Source organism: Chanodichthys erythropterus, chromosome 17 (assembly GCF_024489055.1).
Source record: "Chanodichthys erythropterus isolate Z2021 chromosome 17, ASM2448905v1, whole genome shotgun sequence".
Taxonomy (NCBI): Eukaryota; Metazoa; Chordata; class Actinopteri; order Cypriniformes; family Xenocyprididae; genus Chanodichthys; species Chanodichthys erythropterus.
Genome location: NC_090237.1, coordinates 2,213,952 through 2,232,280, shown reverse-complemented (window position 1 = coordinate 2,232,280; position 18,329 = coordinate 2,213,952). Strand labels below are relative to the sequence as shown.

At 44.4% G+C, this 18,329-nt stretch overlaps 1 protein-coding gene across 1 annotated transcript; it reads left to right on the top strand.

Moving 5' to 3' along the window:
• The first annotated feature begins 1,611 nt into the window (after window positions 1-1,611).
• Window positions 1,612-12,265, top strand: LOC137005412 (NLR family CARD domain-containing protein 3-like). Its single transcript, XM_067366296.1, has 9 exons — window positions 1,612-2,292; window positions 2,587-2,651; window positions 2,826-2,939; window positions 3,242-3,355; window positions 3,459-5,225; window positions 6,226-6,396; window positions 7,158-7,331; window positions 7,676-7,846; window positions 11,362-12,265. The coding sequence occupies exons 1-7, from the start codon at window positions 2,281-2,283 to the stop codon at window positions 7,267-7,269; spliced, it is 2,355 nt and encodes a 784-aa protein (XP_067222397.1). The 5' UTR covers window positions 1,612-2,280; the 3' UTR covers window positions 7,270-7,331; window positions 7,676-7,846; window positions 11,362-12,265.
• The last annotated feature ends 6,064 nt before the right edge of the window (window positions 12,266-18,329 follow it).

Genomic DNA, 18,329 nt, shown 5'->3' with positions numbered 1-18,329 from the left:
TGGCCTGAATTCTGAGATCGCAATAAACGCTCACTTAGGTACTGGGGAGCTAAACCATTTAGAGCTTTATAAGTAAGTAGCAAGATTTTAAAATCTATACAATGTTTAATAGGGAGCCAATGTAATGTTGACAGAACTGGGCTAATATGGTCATACTTTCTGGTTCTAGTAAGAACTCTAGCTGCCACATTTTGGACCAACTGTAGTCTGTTTAAAAGCCGAGCAGAACAACCACCCAGTAGAGCGTTACAATAATCTAGTCTTGAGGTCATGAATGCATGAACCAACTGTTCCGCATTTGCTACACATGAGAAACAGAAACACGCTGTTGTTGCTGCATGTAAGCTCTGCAAACCCTGATGTTCTCGTCTCCCTCTCAGAATTGATCACTGACACGAGAACTGCTGAAGCAGATTTCAGATGAGAAGAGCTGCTTCACCATCACACCTGCACTGTCATCTGAGCTGATACTAATGCTGAGCCACATTATGATCTTCTCTGGCTCTTTTTATGCACAAATCTTCATCTAACAGGACGTTTTCACATTATGTTTTCAGGAACCTCTTCAGATCCAGCTGGAAAGGCTCGGGTCGCTCACGCTGGCTTTGTGTGAGTTACTGAATGAAATCCAGGAGACCAAGAAAGGTGTCATGAGCCCTATTTTTCTACCCTACTGTTCAAAATGTGGGGTCAGTGACATTTTTAAAAAAGAAATTAATACTTTCATTCAATAAGGATGCTTTAAATTGATCAAAAGTGACAGTAAATATATATATATATATATATATGTTTCCAAATATTTCTGTTATAAATAAATGCTGTTCTTTGGAACTTTATATTAATCAAATAATCCTAAAAAAAATGTTTCATGGTTTCCACAAAATATTAAGCAGCACAACTGTTTTGAATGTTGATAATAATGAGAAAGCAGCAGGACAGACAGGAGCTTCTGGAAGGCATGAGGGCAGAAGAAGTGAAAGTATGAAAGTATGAATCCTTGAAGCTTTGAAAAACTCAGGCAAAAGCTTCAAGGCTGAGCAGATGATAAATGTTATATTTTAAAGTAATAATTAAGGCATGATTAAACTCAAAATGTTTGGCTCTTTATTCTGGAAAAATGTTTATAGCTTCCTTGCTAAAGCGTGTTTTGAGGAAGTAAACTGAAGTGTCTCCTCCAAGCCTATAGAATCAGAAGAAAGCCGCAGTACCGCAGCAGTATCAGTGTGTGTTCCACTTCACATTTCCACTTTGTTCCTCACACACTCGTGAACTTCCCTAAGCACTTCCCCTAATTCCCTTTTGGCTACCTTAAGATGAATGACTTTGTTACACAGTTAAAGTTTATTCTTTTGCTATTTTAATTGTTTGTGTAATTTTATATATTTTCTCCAACAGCCCAAGCATACCTATAGGCATATATAGCATGATGCATCAAACAAATTCATTAGGGGAAAAATGTAAATAATAAATCAGCATCGTAGCAGATTCCAAGTGCAAGTGTTCCCCCAGTAGTGTGCACTTGTGCAGTATAAGTAAGGAAATACATCAGAGTTAACATAACTTAGGGAAGTTAGCGAGGGAAGACCAAAATGACATCTCTGGCCAATGGGAATGAAGACACGCCCACAGGAACAAGGAGCAAGTACCAGCAGAAACAAGCCAAGGTAAAGACACACCCTATTTCAGATGGTCAATAAATTTGAATAATTAGGGGTCCAAGCACTGATGGAGCTGTGTTTGCCATTTATTTATTTTTTCTCTCTAATAGCAGTTTATAAATGAGCAGCCATTTATATCAACAGGAATGAGAGATGAAGGCCGTAATACTAATGTTGTCTTAATAGGAGACACAGGATAAAAAATGGACATTGCTAACATTTATCCACTGTGATTGGAGTTTTCAGACGGCCCCTTACGCTTCATAGTAGAATCTCCAGCGAATATTGACCTAAAACTAACTTTACCGCTCAAGAAATGTGCTATACTGTATGCTAACATTATACGAAGCGAATGCATGTAATAATTTATTTAAGGACAAATTCACTAAAACGTGCAGATCGAGCGCGTGACGTGACGTCATCATCACCTGTGTCACAATATAAAGTGGAAGTAAAATGTTCAGAGTTGATGTTTATCCATTTTAACAACAGAAATCGTTTCTACTGGAATATCAGTTTTTATACGAACCTTTATAAAAAAAAAAAAAACTAAGTGATGAATTCACGTGTAGGTATTTGGTAGAAAAGGTGGAGAAGGTTTTTTTAATCGATATGTAATTAAATGTTGATCAAGGTGAGTGTTCAGGTCTCGAGACTTACACGTGATTTCTGCATTAATGTTTTCTCTGAAGGACGTAAATAGTTCTTTGAAATGCGTTTGATATTTTTTATTTTGAAGCAAATTAACATGGTTTCATTGTTTCGTGTTTTCTGTGGTTTATTTTAGCATTTGTGTTAACATGCAACTAACTTTTAGTATTTGAGTGAACGCGTCACTTGATCCTGAGAGTCGGAGAAGAAGATGAATTATTGTGTTTGATTGTAATTTCTATCCAAAGTCAGTGTTGGAGATCAGATTCTGTTTCAGCTGTTCAGATTCATCATGGATGAAACACAAACATCCAGAGATGAAGATTTTTCTCCAGGATGCAGGTACTTTCAATAAACACTACATTAAATCACTTTATATGATGATTTAAAGGTCTGAAGATGGCAAGATGATATTTTGTTAGGATACAAAAAGATGTTTGATGATAGGCCTAAATGCTTTTAAGACCTTATCTTAAAATAATTATCATTATAAAGGATTAAACCTGTCTGTTTTAGTTCTGTTCATCAGAAGAGATCAGAACCAGACTCCAGCTGTGTGTCTATGAGGAGTGACAAGTCTATGGATTGGCCGATAAAGTTTAAGAGTGGAGATACACAGACTGATCTCAGGTATAACATAGGCCTATCTATAATAATATAATTACAGTATGGCATTTTGTTTTATTAGAATAGTATTCTGATAATGAATAATTATTCTTGTGAATTATTTATAGTTGTTTTTATCTTTATCTGATATTTTAACATGACATTTTAACTGTGTTGCTCACACAGAGACACATCCGTAAGAGTGCTTAGTTAAATGTAAAGTTTTTATGTCAACAGTGTAAATAAATAACTTTAAATTGTTTCTATACTCTATAGATAAAATAATTTAAGTAAAGCATCCACTTCTATCTCTCTCTCTGTTTTAGTTCAGTTCATCAGAAGAGATCAGAATCAGAGTCCAGCTGTGTGTCTATGAGGAGAGATGAGTCTATGGATCATATAATAGATTTTAAGAGTGCAGATACACAGACTGATCTGAGGTATAACATTTCTGTAAAAGATATGATTTGATTATGATACTGAATATATAAAAGACTTTGTGCTGATTAACTGATGTAATGATTTGTCATTCTAATTTTAAAGCCATGAAGTCCTCATCATGTTTAGATCAAATCTGAAGAAGAAGTTTGAGTGTTTGTATGAGGGAATATCAAAGCAGGGAAACCCAACACTCCTGAATGAGATCTACACAGAGCTCTACATCACAGAGAGTGAGATCAGTAATGAGCATGAGGTGAGACAGATTGAGACACAGTCCAGGAGAGCAGAAACAGAGGACACACCGATCAAATGCAGTGACATCTTTAGACCTTTACCTGGACAAGACAAGCCCATCAGAACTGTGCTGACAAAGGGAGTCGCTGGCATTGGAAAAACAGTCTCTGTGCAGAAGTTCATCCTGGACTGGGCTGAAGGGAAAGAGAATCAGGACGTCCAGCTCATATTTCCACTTCCTTTCAGAGAGCTCAACTTGATGAAGGACAAAACACTCAGTCTTTCAGATCTTCTTCATGTCTTTTTCCCTGAAACAAAAGAAATGGAAATATCCAGTGATGAATATAAAGTGTTGTTCATCTTCGATGGTCTGGATGAGTATCGTCTGTCTTTGGATTTTCAGAGCGATGTGAGGTTGTGTGATGTGACTGAATCAGCCTCAGTGGATGTGCTGCTGATGAACCTCATTGTGGGGAATCTGCTTCCCTCTGCTCTCATCTGGATCACCTCCAGACCAGCAGCAGCTGATCTCGTCCCCTCTGAGTGTGTCCATCGAGTGACAGAGGTACGAGGCTTCAGTGACCCACAGAAGGAGGAATACTTCAGGAAGAGAATCAGTGATCAGCGTCTGGCCAAAAGGATCATCTCACACCTGAAGTCATCAAGGAGCCTCTTTATTATGTGTCAAATCCCAGTGTTCTGCTGGATCTCAGCCACTGTTCTAGAGAAGATGTTGAGTGAAGCAGAGAGTGGAGAGATTCCCAAGACTCTCACTCAAATGTACACACACTTCCTGCTCATTCAGACCAACATCAAACATGAGAAGGACTATGAGAAGAACGTGACAGATGAAGACATGATCCTCAAACTGGGGAAACTGGCTTTTCAGCAGCTTGTGAAAGGAAACCTGATCTTCTATGAGGAAGACCTGAGAGAGTGTGGCATTGATGTGACAGAAGCATCAGTGTACTCAGGATTGTGCACTCAGATCTTCAGAGAGGAGTTGGGCTTGTATCAGGGGAAAGTCTTCTGCTTTGGTCATCTGAGCATTCAGGAACATCTAGCAGCTCTATATGTGCACCTCTTTTTTATAAAGAACTATTCACAGTTTTTGTTTAGTGTATCCTCTGACCTCTCAATGTTTTTCACATATACTTTATCTGACTTACATCAGAAGGCTGTGAATGAGGCTCTACAGAGTAAAAATGGTCATCTGGATCTTTTCCTGCGGTTTCTTCTGGGTCTGTCAGTAAAGTCTCATCAGATTCTCCTACAAGAACTAGTGAAACAGACAAGAAGCCGATCTGACAGCAATGAGGAAACCATTGAGTTCATCAAGATGAAGATCAGCACCATTGACTCTCCAGAGAAATCCATCAATCTGTTCCACTGTCTGAATGAACTGGGTGATCTTTCACTAGTGGAGGAAATACAACAGTATCTGAAATCTGGAAGAATAAAGGAAGCCAAACTCTCTTCATCTCAGTGGTCAGCTGTAGTTTTTGTGTTGTTGACATCAGAGAAGATGCTGGATGTGTTTGATCTCAGGGAGTTTGTTGGAGGAAACGATAAAGCTGAAGAACTAAAGGTTCTTCAGAAGCTGTTGCCCGTGATGAAAGAATCCAGATCAGTTCAGTAAGTATCACTGAGAACAATCACTTCACTGTTAAAACATTAAGAAAATAAAAGTTCATTAATCTTCAGTGCTGCAGATGTTGTCCAGAGTTTAGTGTTCAGTATTTTGATGCGTTTTCTAAACCGTGACAATGTAAAATTCAGACATTCAAACAAAGTCAGAGAATTTGAGTATGAATAAATAATTCAGGTTTACCAGTTGAATGTTTTTTCACATAAAGAAGGAATTTAAATATTTCAATATTGTGTTTTTAAATAAATGACATAAGAAATGAAAACCAAACAGAATTGGAGAAACAGCTCAATTATCAAGTAACTCAAATCTCCTAAAACATTTGATGTGTGGTTAACATTGCAGAGTCATACGTTTTAATTTTACTGTCAGATGGACGATTAAACATTTACCTGAACTTTAGCTTAAAGTTTATTAAAAATTCACATTTTAATTTTACTGTGAGTTGAACAATTAAGTTGCTAAGAATTGAAAGTTTTTGGATAGCTATTTGATAGTGTTTAACTATTTATTATGCTATTGTAAGGACGAGGCTGAGGCGGTGTTAGAATCCATTTGCAGAGTTTTATTAGTAGTGAGTTTTAAAGGCAGGAACGTTCAGCCAGGCAATAGGTCACAACCAGAATAGCAGTCCAAACGAGCAACAGACACAAGGGTAATCCAAGAGGCAGAGGTGAGTAAACAGGCAAAAGGTCCAAACACAATCATCAGTCCAAATCAGGCTACCAAGGTAAAGGGATAATCCAACAGACGTAATCAGGGAAACCAGGCAGAATCATACACTAGGCAAACAGGCAGAAAATGAGAAAACGCTCGGTAAGGCAGATGAACTGGCAATACTTTGCAGGGGGCAAGTGCACAACCACAGCCTGAAATACTGAACAAACAGGAAGTGTGAGTAGAAGCAGAGGGAGTGAGACACAGTCAGTACTCAGGCGAGGGCTTCCTCTGCTGGTGTTGCGTTATTTGATTTTCATCTCTCTTCAGGTTGAAGGATTGTGGCATCACAGATGAAGGTTGTGCTGCTCTGACTTCAGCTCTGAGATCAAACCCCTCAGACCTGAGAGAACTGGATCTGACTGGGAATAAAATAGGAGAATCAGTGAATCTGCTGTCTGATGTACTACAGGATCCTCACTGTAAACTGGAGAAACTGTGGTAAGATCATATTTGACTCTCACACAATGTAAAGTATATTTGAAGTGTTTAGTCTCTTTCTGCTGCTGATTGAGCTGTAAATGATTGAACGCATGAGCTGCTCCTTATTAATGTGTTGCATCACAGAGCGTAATTGTTTTTATTTTGCAATGTTTTGGTGTTGGTTTTTTTTGTGTGTGTTTTTTTTTGTTCTCTCTTTTTCTATCTCCTCAATGCAAAGCTTAGGGGCCCCTGGTGGTTCAGGTGCTCCTCACAACTTGTGTAGTTTGTGTATAGGGAGGATCGGCTCTATTCCTCAGTAACATGATACCACAGAGACTCACACAGATATACACACTTTTTACACACAATCAATGTTTCAATCATTTGACTTTAAACAGACTTGAGCTCAAAACATTCTGAGAAAAAAAGATCATTCTGGATTCATTCTCACTGTTCATCACAATCATCTCTCTGCATTTCAGACACATTCTAAAATGTTTTCAAACACACACACACATTGATAGTCTATACATATTACAGATGTAAGTAACAGTAAAACTAACCTATGTAGTGAGTAGTGTCATTTATTAAAACTATTTTTAGATGTTTTATGATCATGTTTTTTTTTTTTTTTTTTTGACATTTTAGATCACAGTTTAATGATCCATCAAACATTAATTTGTGCTTTAAGTTTGTACTTTCTCTTTAATAATGGATTCACTGCTAAACTGATCTGATCTGAACTGAGAGAGTGAAGAGTGTGTCATTGTTCTCTACAGGTTGAGATATTGTGGTGTCACAGATGAAGGTTGTGCTGCTCTAGCTTCAGCTCTGAGATCAAACCCCTCCTCACGCCTGAGACATCTGAGTCTGTCTGAGAATAAAATATGAAAATCAGTGAATCTGCTGTCTGATGTACTACAGCATCCTCACTGTAAACTGGAGATACTGAGGTAAGATCATCTCTCTGATATTCACATTTCTTTCTTTATGTGTTTGATCACTAGAGATAATAAATTATATGTATTGGAAACATGTGGATCCTGTGAAACAAATGTCCTCCTGTAGGAGTGTATTAGAGGAGCAAGAGACTGTTTCTCCAGTCAGAACCGTCCTTATATCACTATAACAATATCTCACATTTAGCTCTGTGTGTCTGTTCAGTCCTGAAGCACATGACAGTTTCAGTATGTGACAATGCTTGTCATTATATCGCCTCTCCTGATCTGAGACCAGAGTGAATAACAAACTACAGACACTTGAACTACAATTCAAACTGTGTCATTGTTCTCTACAGGTTGAGTAAGTGTGATATCACAGAAGAAGGTTGTGCTGCTCTGGCTTCAGCTCTGAGATCAAACCCCTCACACCTGAGACAACGGAGTCTGTCTGGAAATAATCTAGGAAAATCAGTGAATCTTCTGTCTGATGTACTGGAGGATCCTCACTGTAAACTGGAGATACTGAGGTAAGATCATCTCTCTGATATTCACATTTCTTTGTCCTCAGTAAAACATGTCCTTTAATGTTCATTCTAAAACTAAAATCAACTTGTAAAATAAATGCTCACTAAACACACTAAATCTCAGCACAAATGATGATTAATACTCCTTCACCTGCTCTTCTCTTTTAATTTTCATCTTATTTTCTTCTTGTTCTGAAATCATCTGAGCTCATTGTGTTCCATAGATTATGTGTTTGATCACTAGAGATAATAAATGATATGTAATGGAAACACGTGGATCCTGTGAAACAAATGTCCTCCTGTAGGAGTGTATTAGAGGTGCAAGAGACTGTTTCTCCAGTCAGAACCGTCCTTATATCACTATAGATTATATTCCAAGATGGCGCCGCGCATGGCAGCCACAGTGCTTAGCTCTTCAGTGTTTGTTCTGTTTTTGTTAGTTTTTCCTGTTTTCTGTTTTTCAAACACCATCAGTTTTACCAGGGATGAACTGCTGAACATTCGGCAGTACACACCACAAAATCTATTACCGGATTTCGATTATTCAGATGTTTTGTTGATTGTTGTAGTCGGCGGAGCGGCAGCGCTGTTTGACTTCGCTGCATGCGGGGAAAGCGCGCCGGCGCCTTCGTGAAGCTCAGACAGTGCGGATTAAGGACGCCGCTGCCTAGCATCCATCTGGCGAATCTCCGCTCCCTGCCCAACAAAACGGACGAACTCCTTCTGCTCTCCCGGACAAATAAGGATTTTTCGAACTCAGCTGCTCTGTGCTTCAGGGAAACCTGGCTGAATGACGCCATTCCGGACAGCATGTTAAGTCTGCCAGGCTTTCGGCTGTTTAGATCAGATCGCGACGCAGAATCAACGGGGAAATCGCGCGGCGGCGGGACATGCTTTTAGTTTTGCTCGTTCATTCTGGTGAGCGTCTACATTCCTCCGCAAGCGCACGTGAGCTCGGCTTTACAGATACTCGCTGATATGATCACAGAGAGCGAGCAACAACACCGGACTCTGTTCTAATCATTCTCGGGGACTTTAATAAAGCGATTCTCTCACGTGAACTGCCCAAATACAGACAGCATGTTACCTGTCCCACCAGAGACAGTAATATACTCAACCATTGTTACACAGCAATAAAGGATGCAGCAGAAAAGACTGTAAAGAGATGGACCACCGAAACAGAGCGGGCTTTACAAGCCTGTTTCGAATAGACTGATTGGAGTGTTTTTGAAGCTGCTGCCACCGATCTGGACGAGCTCACAGAGACTGTAACTTCATATATCAGTTTCTGTGAGGATCTGTGCATTCCTACAAAGTATTTATTTTACAAAAACGACAAACCCTGGTTCACTACAAAGCTCAGCCAGCTCTGTCAGGCCAATGTAGATGCTCGCAGAAAAGGGGACAGAGTCTTTTACAAACAGGCCAAATACACACTGGAAAAGGAGATCAGAGTGGCAAAGAGGAATTATTCTGATAAACTTCGGAATCAGTTCTCTTCTAATGACACAGCTTCAGTGTGGAAAGGTCTGAAAGTTATCACCAACTACAAGACACCATCCCCCAGCTCTGTGGAGAATCAACAACTGGCAGACGATCTGAATGGGTTTTATTGCAGGTTTGAAAAAACACCATTCACACCTCCAACAACCCCCGTCTCCCCCACACCTGCAATTCAGTTCAGTGAAGATGACGTGCGCCAGGTCTTCAGAAAGAACAAGAGAAGAAAGGCACCAGGCCCAGACAGCGTCTCACCAGCCTGTCTGAAAACCTGCGCTGACCAGCTGGCCCCCATCTTCACACAGATCTTCAACAGATCACTGGAGCTGTGCGAAGTCCCCTCATGCTTCAAACGCTCCACCATCATCCCTGTCCCAAAGAAACCCAAAATTACTGGACTAAATGACTACAGACCTGTGGCTCTAACGTCTGTGGCCATGAAGTCATTTGAAAGACTGGTTCTGGCTTTTCTGAAGGACATCACTGGACCCTTACTGGACCCCCTGCAGTTTGCTTACCGAGCAAACAGGTCTGTGGATGATGCAGTCAATATGGGACTGCATTATGTTCTCCAGCATCTGGACAGACCAGGGCCTTATGTGAGGATCCTGTTTGTGGACTTCAGCTCTGCTTTTAACACCATCGTCCCATCACTCCTCCAACCTAAACTAACTCAGCTCTCCGTGCCCACCTCTGTCTGTTAGTGGATCACCAGCTTCCTGACAGACAGGCAGCAGCTAGTGAGGCTGGGAAAATTCTCATCCAGCACCCTCACCATCAGCACCGGCACCCCTCAGGGCTGTGTCCTCTCCCCACTGCTCTTCTCCCTGTACACCAATGACTGCACCTCTAAAGACCCCTCTGTCAAGCTGCTGAAGTTTGCGGATGACATCACACTGATCGGCCTCATCCGGGACGGTGACGAGTCTGCTTACAGACTGGAGGTTGAACAGCTGGCTGTCTGATGCAGTCTTAACAACCTGGAGCTCAACACGCTCAAGACAGTGGAGATGACCGTGGACTTCAGGAGAAAACCCGCTGCTCTTCCCCCACTCACCATCATGAACAGTACTGTGGCAGCAGTGGAGTCATTCAGGTTCCTGGGCACCACCATCTCCCAGGACCTGAAGTGGGACAACCACATCGAGTCCATTATGAAAAAGGCCCAGCAGAGGTTGTACTTCCTTCGCCAGCTGAGGAAGTTCAACCTACCACAGGAGCTGCTGAAACAGTTCTACTCTGCCATCATCGAATCCATCCTCTGCACTTCAATTACCGTCTGGTTCAGCTCAGCTACCAAATCTGACCTCAGAAGACTACAGAGGGTAGTCCGGTCTGCTCAGCGAATCATTGGCACAACCCTCCCCACTCTCCAAGAACTGTACTTATCCAGAGTGAGGAAAAGGGCAAAGAAGATCACTCTGGACCCCTCACATCCAGCACACTCCCTCTTTGAACTGTTGCCATCCGGTCGGCGCTACAGAGCCCTGAGCACCAGAACGACCAGACACAGGAACAGTTTCTTCCCTCAAACAATCCATCTCATGAACACTTGACAAACACGAAACACACAACACTATTACACATTATTTACTTAAAACACTTATTTATATCTCAATCTGCACACATAATTTTAAATACAATTGTCTATAATATATATTGTCTTTTGCTTTTTTTGCACTTTGTCTACCTTGTAAATTTGTATATTATTATTTTATTCTTTTTACTATGTGTCTTGTCTTGTCGCTGCTAATCTGTTGCACTGTGGAGCTTCTGTCACTAAAACAAATTCCTAGTATGTGTAAACAACATACCTGGCAATCAAGCTCTTTCTGATTCTGATTCTATGAAACAATATCTCACATTCAAATCTGTGTCTGTTCAGTCCTGAAGCACATGACAGTTTCAGTATGTGGCAATGCTTGTCATCATATCTCCTCTCCTGATCTGAGACCAGAGTGAATAACAAACTACATACACTTGAACTACAATTCAAACTGTGTCATTGTTCTCTACAGGTTGAAGGATTGTGGCGTCACAGATGAAGGTTGTGCTGCTCTGGCTTCAGCTCTGAGATCAAACCCCTCAGACCTGAGAGAACTGGATCTGTCTGAGAATAAACTGGGACAATCAGGAAAGAAGTTGCTTTCTGATCTGAAGAATGATCCACATTATAAACTGGATGCATTATACTATTGTGAGTATTTTTTATTTAATGTCTTTAAATTGAAGTTCAGTAACAGCATCATATGTGTGTAACTGGAGAATATATAATTCAGCTCCACTTTAGTCTCTGTAAACTTTTAATAAGTTTATTTCTGTGATGTGACTATGATCTATGAATATATGAGTGTTTTTATCTCTTACAGTGTCTCTGTGTGTAAGTGATTAAGATTTGTTTATCATTTACTGTTATTAATCTATTAGCAGTTTTTCTTTCACATCTCTGGCTATAATATGAATATATAATATCTCTGCTGTGTTTTTTCTGAAATTATCTCGTGATGTGATGTGACACAGTAATGTCTCATACTCACATGTGACTGTCTGTGTGTTTTATTGTAGGACTTTCTGTATTTTAACGTCAGTTAAGTTTCCTCAGGATCAGCTGGTGGTGGAAAAGGAGCTACATTACAATACTGACAGTGAAAAAAAGATTTATTAAAGAGTCTGACTACAGAGGAGACAGATGTTGTAAATTTGTCTACCAGCAGAGCGGTGACAAAGATTAAGCAAATAATTTCACTGAACATTTATTTCTGTAAAATATTTTGAATGGTTTATTTTTGTATATGATGATCTATTAAAGTTCACATCAAAATCTTCACATTCTTTTACTGGTTTCTTGTTTTTTTCCTCCTGCCTCTGAACAGTTAATTACTGCTATATGAACTTAATCCTCTTGATGGAAAGTATTTCTAAAGCCAACATCAAACAGCAGTGATACGACAGTGACTCTTATTTAATTCCTCACTTTATATTAAAAGGAAAAGAACTGCCTTCTGTAAAAGAAACTGAACACGAATTATGAAATGAAATATATTTATTGTCCATTTTCATGACAATACCTCAGGACATTCTCATTAAGATCTGTATAAGCACGTCTTAATTTCCTCAAAATATATGGTCTCTGCATAGATTTCTTATAGATACAGTCCATATTTAGAGTTAAGTTCAAATGATTCTCCACAAACAATCTAAATAGTTAAATTTCCATATATTGTCTGGTATATATTGTATTGTTGTATCTGGCTATGTTGGTGTACAGTTACATGAGAACCAAATGACACTGGAAAGAAAAATCTAAAGCATATTATTTTCACTGCATTCACAGCATAATATCTGACTTTTTTAACTGAAGATATCGACACCTTCTCAGAGACCTAATAGCAAAATACGCTACGATTCCTGAACTAATATTTTTCCGTGCGTTATTGATGGCTCTTTGGGCGACATAAAATAATTAATTTGCTCATCATCATTCAATGCTCTGACCTACACAAACTACGAGCACATGACTGAAAGATGACGAGCTTATGAGAGTAGTTGTGGGCGGAGCGATGCATGTAGCCACGCCTTGAAAGCGGTGCAAGAGGCGACAGGAGTCAGTGCTGAGATTCTGACCGGTTCAAGCTGAAAATGGTCGTTAATATTGACACTGATGAGGCTGTAAAGAGTGTGAATTGTGGAGCGTCGTCGACAAATGGCGGATGCAGATTCACACGTGGAGGTAAATTTTCTGTTCAGTTAATCAATTTCGCAGTTTTCACGTGCCACTCTGTCCAAAGCCCGCTAGTCCCGTTCCCTTTTGATACTTCACTTGTACTGCGTATGGGGAAAGTCCTCCTTTTTCTCCGTTACTGAAGCCTTTTTCAATAACGCAGTGTAACTGCACCGTCATTGGTTCACTCATAGACAAGTTGTTGAACCAATGACGGCGCGGCATAGCTGCGCGACCTATGGCGACAGAGCGCGCGAATATTCCCGCCGAAATGGGGGATTTTAGGGCTATATAAGCAGCTGTTTCGCCATAGGATTTCAGTTCTCTCTCCTTCAGCGATGACTTCACATCGCTCCTCGCTGATCTCCGGCTGAAGCCTTCGCCGCCTGGAAGAAGCTCACCTGGAAAGAAGCTCTCGCCGCCATCGAAGAGGCTCCCGCAGCGGACTGCTGAGCTCGCCGAGGAAGAAGCGCCGGCGCCCTCGTCGACTGCCGCCTCGAGCCGTTTAATTGCCGCTCTAAAAGAGCTTTCCAACAGCGGTTTTCACCGCTCTAGCGGCCCTCGTCGCTCTAAAATAGCCCCTCAAACACTGTTTTCACGCCGGCGGCATTGTTACAAATGCCGCGCCACTCGTGTGGCACATGCAGAGCCCCTCTGCATGACGACGACGGACACGGTGAGTGCGTCGGCTGCCTGGGCAGACCCCATGCAGAGGCCGCGCTCACCGGGACCTCGTGTTCTCACTGTGAGAACATGAGTCTCGCCTCTCTGCGCTCGCGGATCGCCTTCTTCAGTGAAGGCGGTCTCACCGCTCGCGCCTTCCCGTCTTCTTCCTCCCACGAGCCGGCTAGGAAGAGACAGCGGGGCAGAGCGGCCCAGTGCACGGAGTTGGATGACGTCACGCCGGCTTCCCCGCGTGCCTCACCCTCTCCCCCGAGAGAGCAGTCCCCCACCCTGAGCTGCGTCCCTCGGCAGATTCGAGCGACCGCATCTCTTTTGGCGGTTCTGAGGACGAGCCGCTTGATGACTTCATGTCTCTCGCGGCCTCTGAAACCGAAGGTTGGGCCGGTGATTCTGACCCCGCCTGCCTTCCCTCGCTGGAGCCCATTGACTGCAAGCCGGGTATGGATGCCGAGCTCTTCCGCATCCTCTCGAAAGCAGTAGAGTTTTGGACCTCAAATGGGCTCCGCCAGAGGAGCCATCACGGAGCAGGCTCAATGAGTGTTTCCTGCCGGGTTTCCGCCAGGCCCCTCATCAACGCGCCGCACCGTTTTTCCCAGAGGTTCACTACGAGCTGACGAAGTCGTGGCGCGCCCCGTATTCTGCCCGCCTATGTACTACGTATTATTCAGCTCTCACCTCTGTGGATGGCTCTGAAGAGAAGGGTTACGAGCATCTACCGCCCCTGGACGAAGGTGGTGGCTCACCTCTGTCCCCCCACGGCTGTGGGTTGGAAAACTAAGACGGCCCTTCCATCCAAGCCCTGCAGGACCACTTCCGCCCTGGCTGGCAGAGCATATACGTCCGCGGGCCAGGCTGCCTCAGCGCTGCACGCCATGGCTATTCTCAAGGTGTTTCAAGCGAAGCTCCTCCGTTCTCTGGATGAGTCCGGCGTCGATGCACCTGCCTTCCGTGACCTACGCAGTGCTACTGACTTAGCCCTGCGTGCCACAAAGGCCACAGCTCAGGCCATTGGACGATCCATGGCCAGCCTGGTCGTGCTTGAGCGCCATTTGTGGCTCAACCTGACCGAGATTAAGGAGATGGACAAGACGGCCTTTTTGGATGCCCCGGTCTCTCCTTCTGGTCTCTTCGGGCCAGCAGTAGAGGGCTTTACGGAGCGTTTTACTGCAGCAAAAAAGTCGTCTCAGGCTATGCGACACTTCCTGCCTAAACGCTCTAGCTCCACGTCTGCTTCCAGCCGCCCCAAGTCTGCGCCGGCTCAGCAGAACAAACCTGCCCCCTCTACCTCTCAGGCAGCACCACCGAAGGAACAGCGCCATCGTAAGTGCTCCTCCTTCCCGAGGCGACACCTCCTAAGCCCTCCTGATGTTTCAGTAAGGAAGAGGATGGGGCAAAGTCTCGCCACTGCCGGACCACCCCAAAAGCATTTTCGTTCCACCCCCCCCTCCGCCTCGTTCAGCTCCGGCCGTGGAAGATATGTTCAGTGTTGTGCGAACTGGGCCCAGTGCTGTGTCCATGCAAAACGCTATTCTTATGGCGAACACTATGAATATTCTACCTTCTCTAAGAAAGAGCAAAGTTCCTCTTCCACTCTCTCCGGTGCACGGGTCCCCGATTGGCGGCCCGTCACCCGATACCATTCAACCCCTTGTCACGCGGGCCGAGGCCTGGCAGGCCATCCCCGGAGTGTCAAGCTGGGTTCTGAACCATAAGTTGAGGCTACTCGCTTCAGTTCGCCCGAAGGCCCCCGCGCTTCAGCGGGGTGCTTCAGACTTCAGTCAACACGGACGACATGTCCTCCGAGCTGAAGTCATGTCTCTTCTGAGGAAAGGAGCTATAGAAATAGTTTCCCCCTCAGAGAGCAATTTGGGGTTCTACAGCCGTTATTTTCTAGTTCCCAAAAAAGATGGCGGTCTCAGACCCATCTTAGATCTCAGGCTCTTGAACCTCTCCCTCATGAGACGGAAGTTCAAGATACTAACGCTGAAGCAGATCCTTGCGCAGGTTTGCCCCGGGGACTGGTTCTGCTTGCTGGACCTGAAAGATGCATACTTTCACATCCAGATAGCCCCCCATCACAGGCGATTCTTGAGATTCGCGTTCGAGGGTGTGGCTTACCAATATACGGTCCTTCCATTTGAACTGTCCCTAGCTCCTCGCACTTTTACCAAGTGCATGAACGCGGCGCTTTCCCCACTGAGACAGATGGGAATCCAGGTTCTCAATTACCTCGACGACTGGCTCATTCTAGCCCAGTCACGAGCTGAGCTGGAGCATCACAGATCCGTGTTACTCAGCCACTTGGAGTGCCTGGGTCTCAGGGTCAACTTTGCCAAGAGCTCACTGCTCCCCAGCCAGTGTATAACGTTCCTGGGTGTGGTTTTCGACTCAGTCCGTATGACGGCTATAGTCTCTCCGGAGCGTGCTCTGGCCATTCAGCAGCTTGCGGCATCGGTCAGGAACAGAGCCATGTCTTAGTCCAGTCGGACAGCATGACAGTGGTGTCATACATAAATCACCAGGGCGGTCTTTCGTCCAGCCGCTTATGCGCTCTGGCGAAGCATCTTCTGGAATGGGCATCACCGAGGTTTCAGTCCCTCAGGGCGACTCACATACCCGGAAGAACAAACTTGGGAGCAGACATGCTATCTCGGAGCAATGTCCCCTCAGACGAGTGGATGCTCCACCCCCAGATGGTTCTCATGATCTGGGAGTTCTTCGGAAAGGCAGAGGTAGACCTCTTCGCTTCAGAAGGCAACTCTCACTGCCCAATTTATTTCTCGAAGGAGGAAGATGCGCTGGCCCACGTCTGGCCCAGCACCCTCCTTTACGCTTTTCCCCCGATCGCTCTGATCCCACAGGTCATCAGACGAATCAGGGAAGACAAGCACAGAGTCCTCCTGGTGGCCCCGCTCTGGAGGAGCCAAGTTTGGTCCTCAGAACTGTTCAGGCTTTCCACAAAAGCTCTGTGGCCGATCCCCCTGAGACGGGACCTCCTCTCTCAGGTGAACAGGACGATTTGGCATCCCCATCCAGAACTCTGGGCTCTGCACCTCTGGTCCCTCGACGGGAGCCTGCTAACCTCCCCGGGGACGTGCTGAATACCATTTCTCAGGCGAGAGCCCCGTCCACGAGACGCCTCTACGCCCAGAAATGGTCGGTCTTTGTTGACTGGTGTCCTACACGCAACATAGACCCAGTGGAGTGTGACATATCTCCGATACTGTCTTTCCTCCAGGAGCGTTTGGATCTGGGTCGCACCCCTTCAACGCTCAAAGTTTACGTAGCAGCCATTGCAGCGTTTCACGCTCCTGTTGCTGGCCAGTCAGTGGGACGAAACAACCTTGTGGTGTGTTTCTTGAGAGGTTCTAGGCGATTAAATCCTCCTCGTCCTCTCACTGTTCCCACCTGGGACCTCTCTTTGGTCCTCAGAGCTCTTAAAGGGCCTCCCTTTGAGCCACTGCTTTCAGCTGACCTCAGGCCCCTGACGCTCAAAACCGCTCTGCTACTTCCACTAGCGTCGGTTAAGCGAGTTGGTGACTTGCAGGCCCTCTCCGTGCCTTGAGGCCCGAACTCAAGGCCCTGCATGCCTTGAGTTCGGGCCTAACGACTCCAAAGTTGTTTTGAAACCTAGGCATGGCTACGTCCCTAAGGTGCTCTCGACTCCATTCAGAGCACAGGTTATTTCCCTCTCAGCGCTTCCTCCCTCGTCGGACGAGCGAGAGTTGGAACTACTCTGCCCTGTCAGGGCATTAAGGACCTACGTTGATCGATCACAGCCTTTTCGGCAATCTGATCAGCTCTTTATCTGCTTTGGTGGCCGCACCAAGGGGTCTCAAAGCAACGTCTTTCGCGTTGGTTAGTTGACGCTATTGCTCTTTGTTACTCCTCTATGGGCCTCAACTGCCCCATAGGAGTTAGAGCTCACTCTACTAGAGGAATGGCTTCCTCTTGGGCCTGGTCTAGTGGAGTTTTGATTAAAGACATCTGTGAGGCGGCCGGCTGGTCCTCGCCGTCCACTTTTGTCAGATTTTATCATTTGGACATCCCGACCTTACAAGCTCGGGTCCTCTCGGTATGATCCAGCGGCCTCTATCGAGCTCCGCTTCATGCCACTCCGGGAGTTAACTCCCGTTTTGTAGTGTAACGAGGGTTCGACGGCTCCGGCCTTCTCACTTGTCCTCTGGTTCCCTCACGGTGCCCAAGACAAGTCCAGTCGTTCCCTGCCGTGGCACGGCGCGGTTGAATTCGTTCCCCATAAACAGTACAAGTGAAGTATCGAAAGGGAACGTACTCGGTTACTAACGTAACCTCGGTTCCCTGAGATATGGAACGAGTACTGCATTACATGCCGTGCCACGAGGCTGCGGCTTCAGTTTCGTCGCTTCATTCGAATGACCTGAAATCCTATGGCGAAACGCCCGCTTATATAGCCCTAAACCCCGCCCATTTCGGCGGGAATATTCGCGCGCTCTGTCGCCATAGGTCGCGCGCAGCTATGCCGCGCCGTCATTGGTTCAACAACTTGTCTATGAGTGAACCAATGACGATGCAGTTACACTGCGTTATTGAAAAAGGCTT

Bases quoted from the DNA above. Each gene is read 5' to 3' on its own strand.
- LOC137005412 (XM_067366296.1), top strand. The intron at 2,652-2,825 runs GTACTTTCAATA...TGTCTGTTTTAG, and splicing joins GATTTTTCTCCAGGATGCAG to TTCTGTTCATCAGAAGAGAT. The intron at 3,356-3,458 runs GTATAACATTTC...CTAATTTTAAAG, and splicing joins GATACACAGACTGATCTGAG to CCATGAAGTCCTCATCATGT.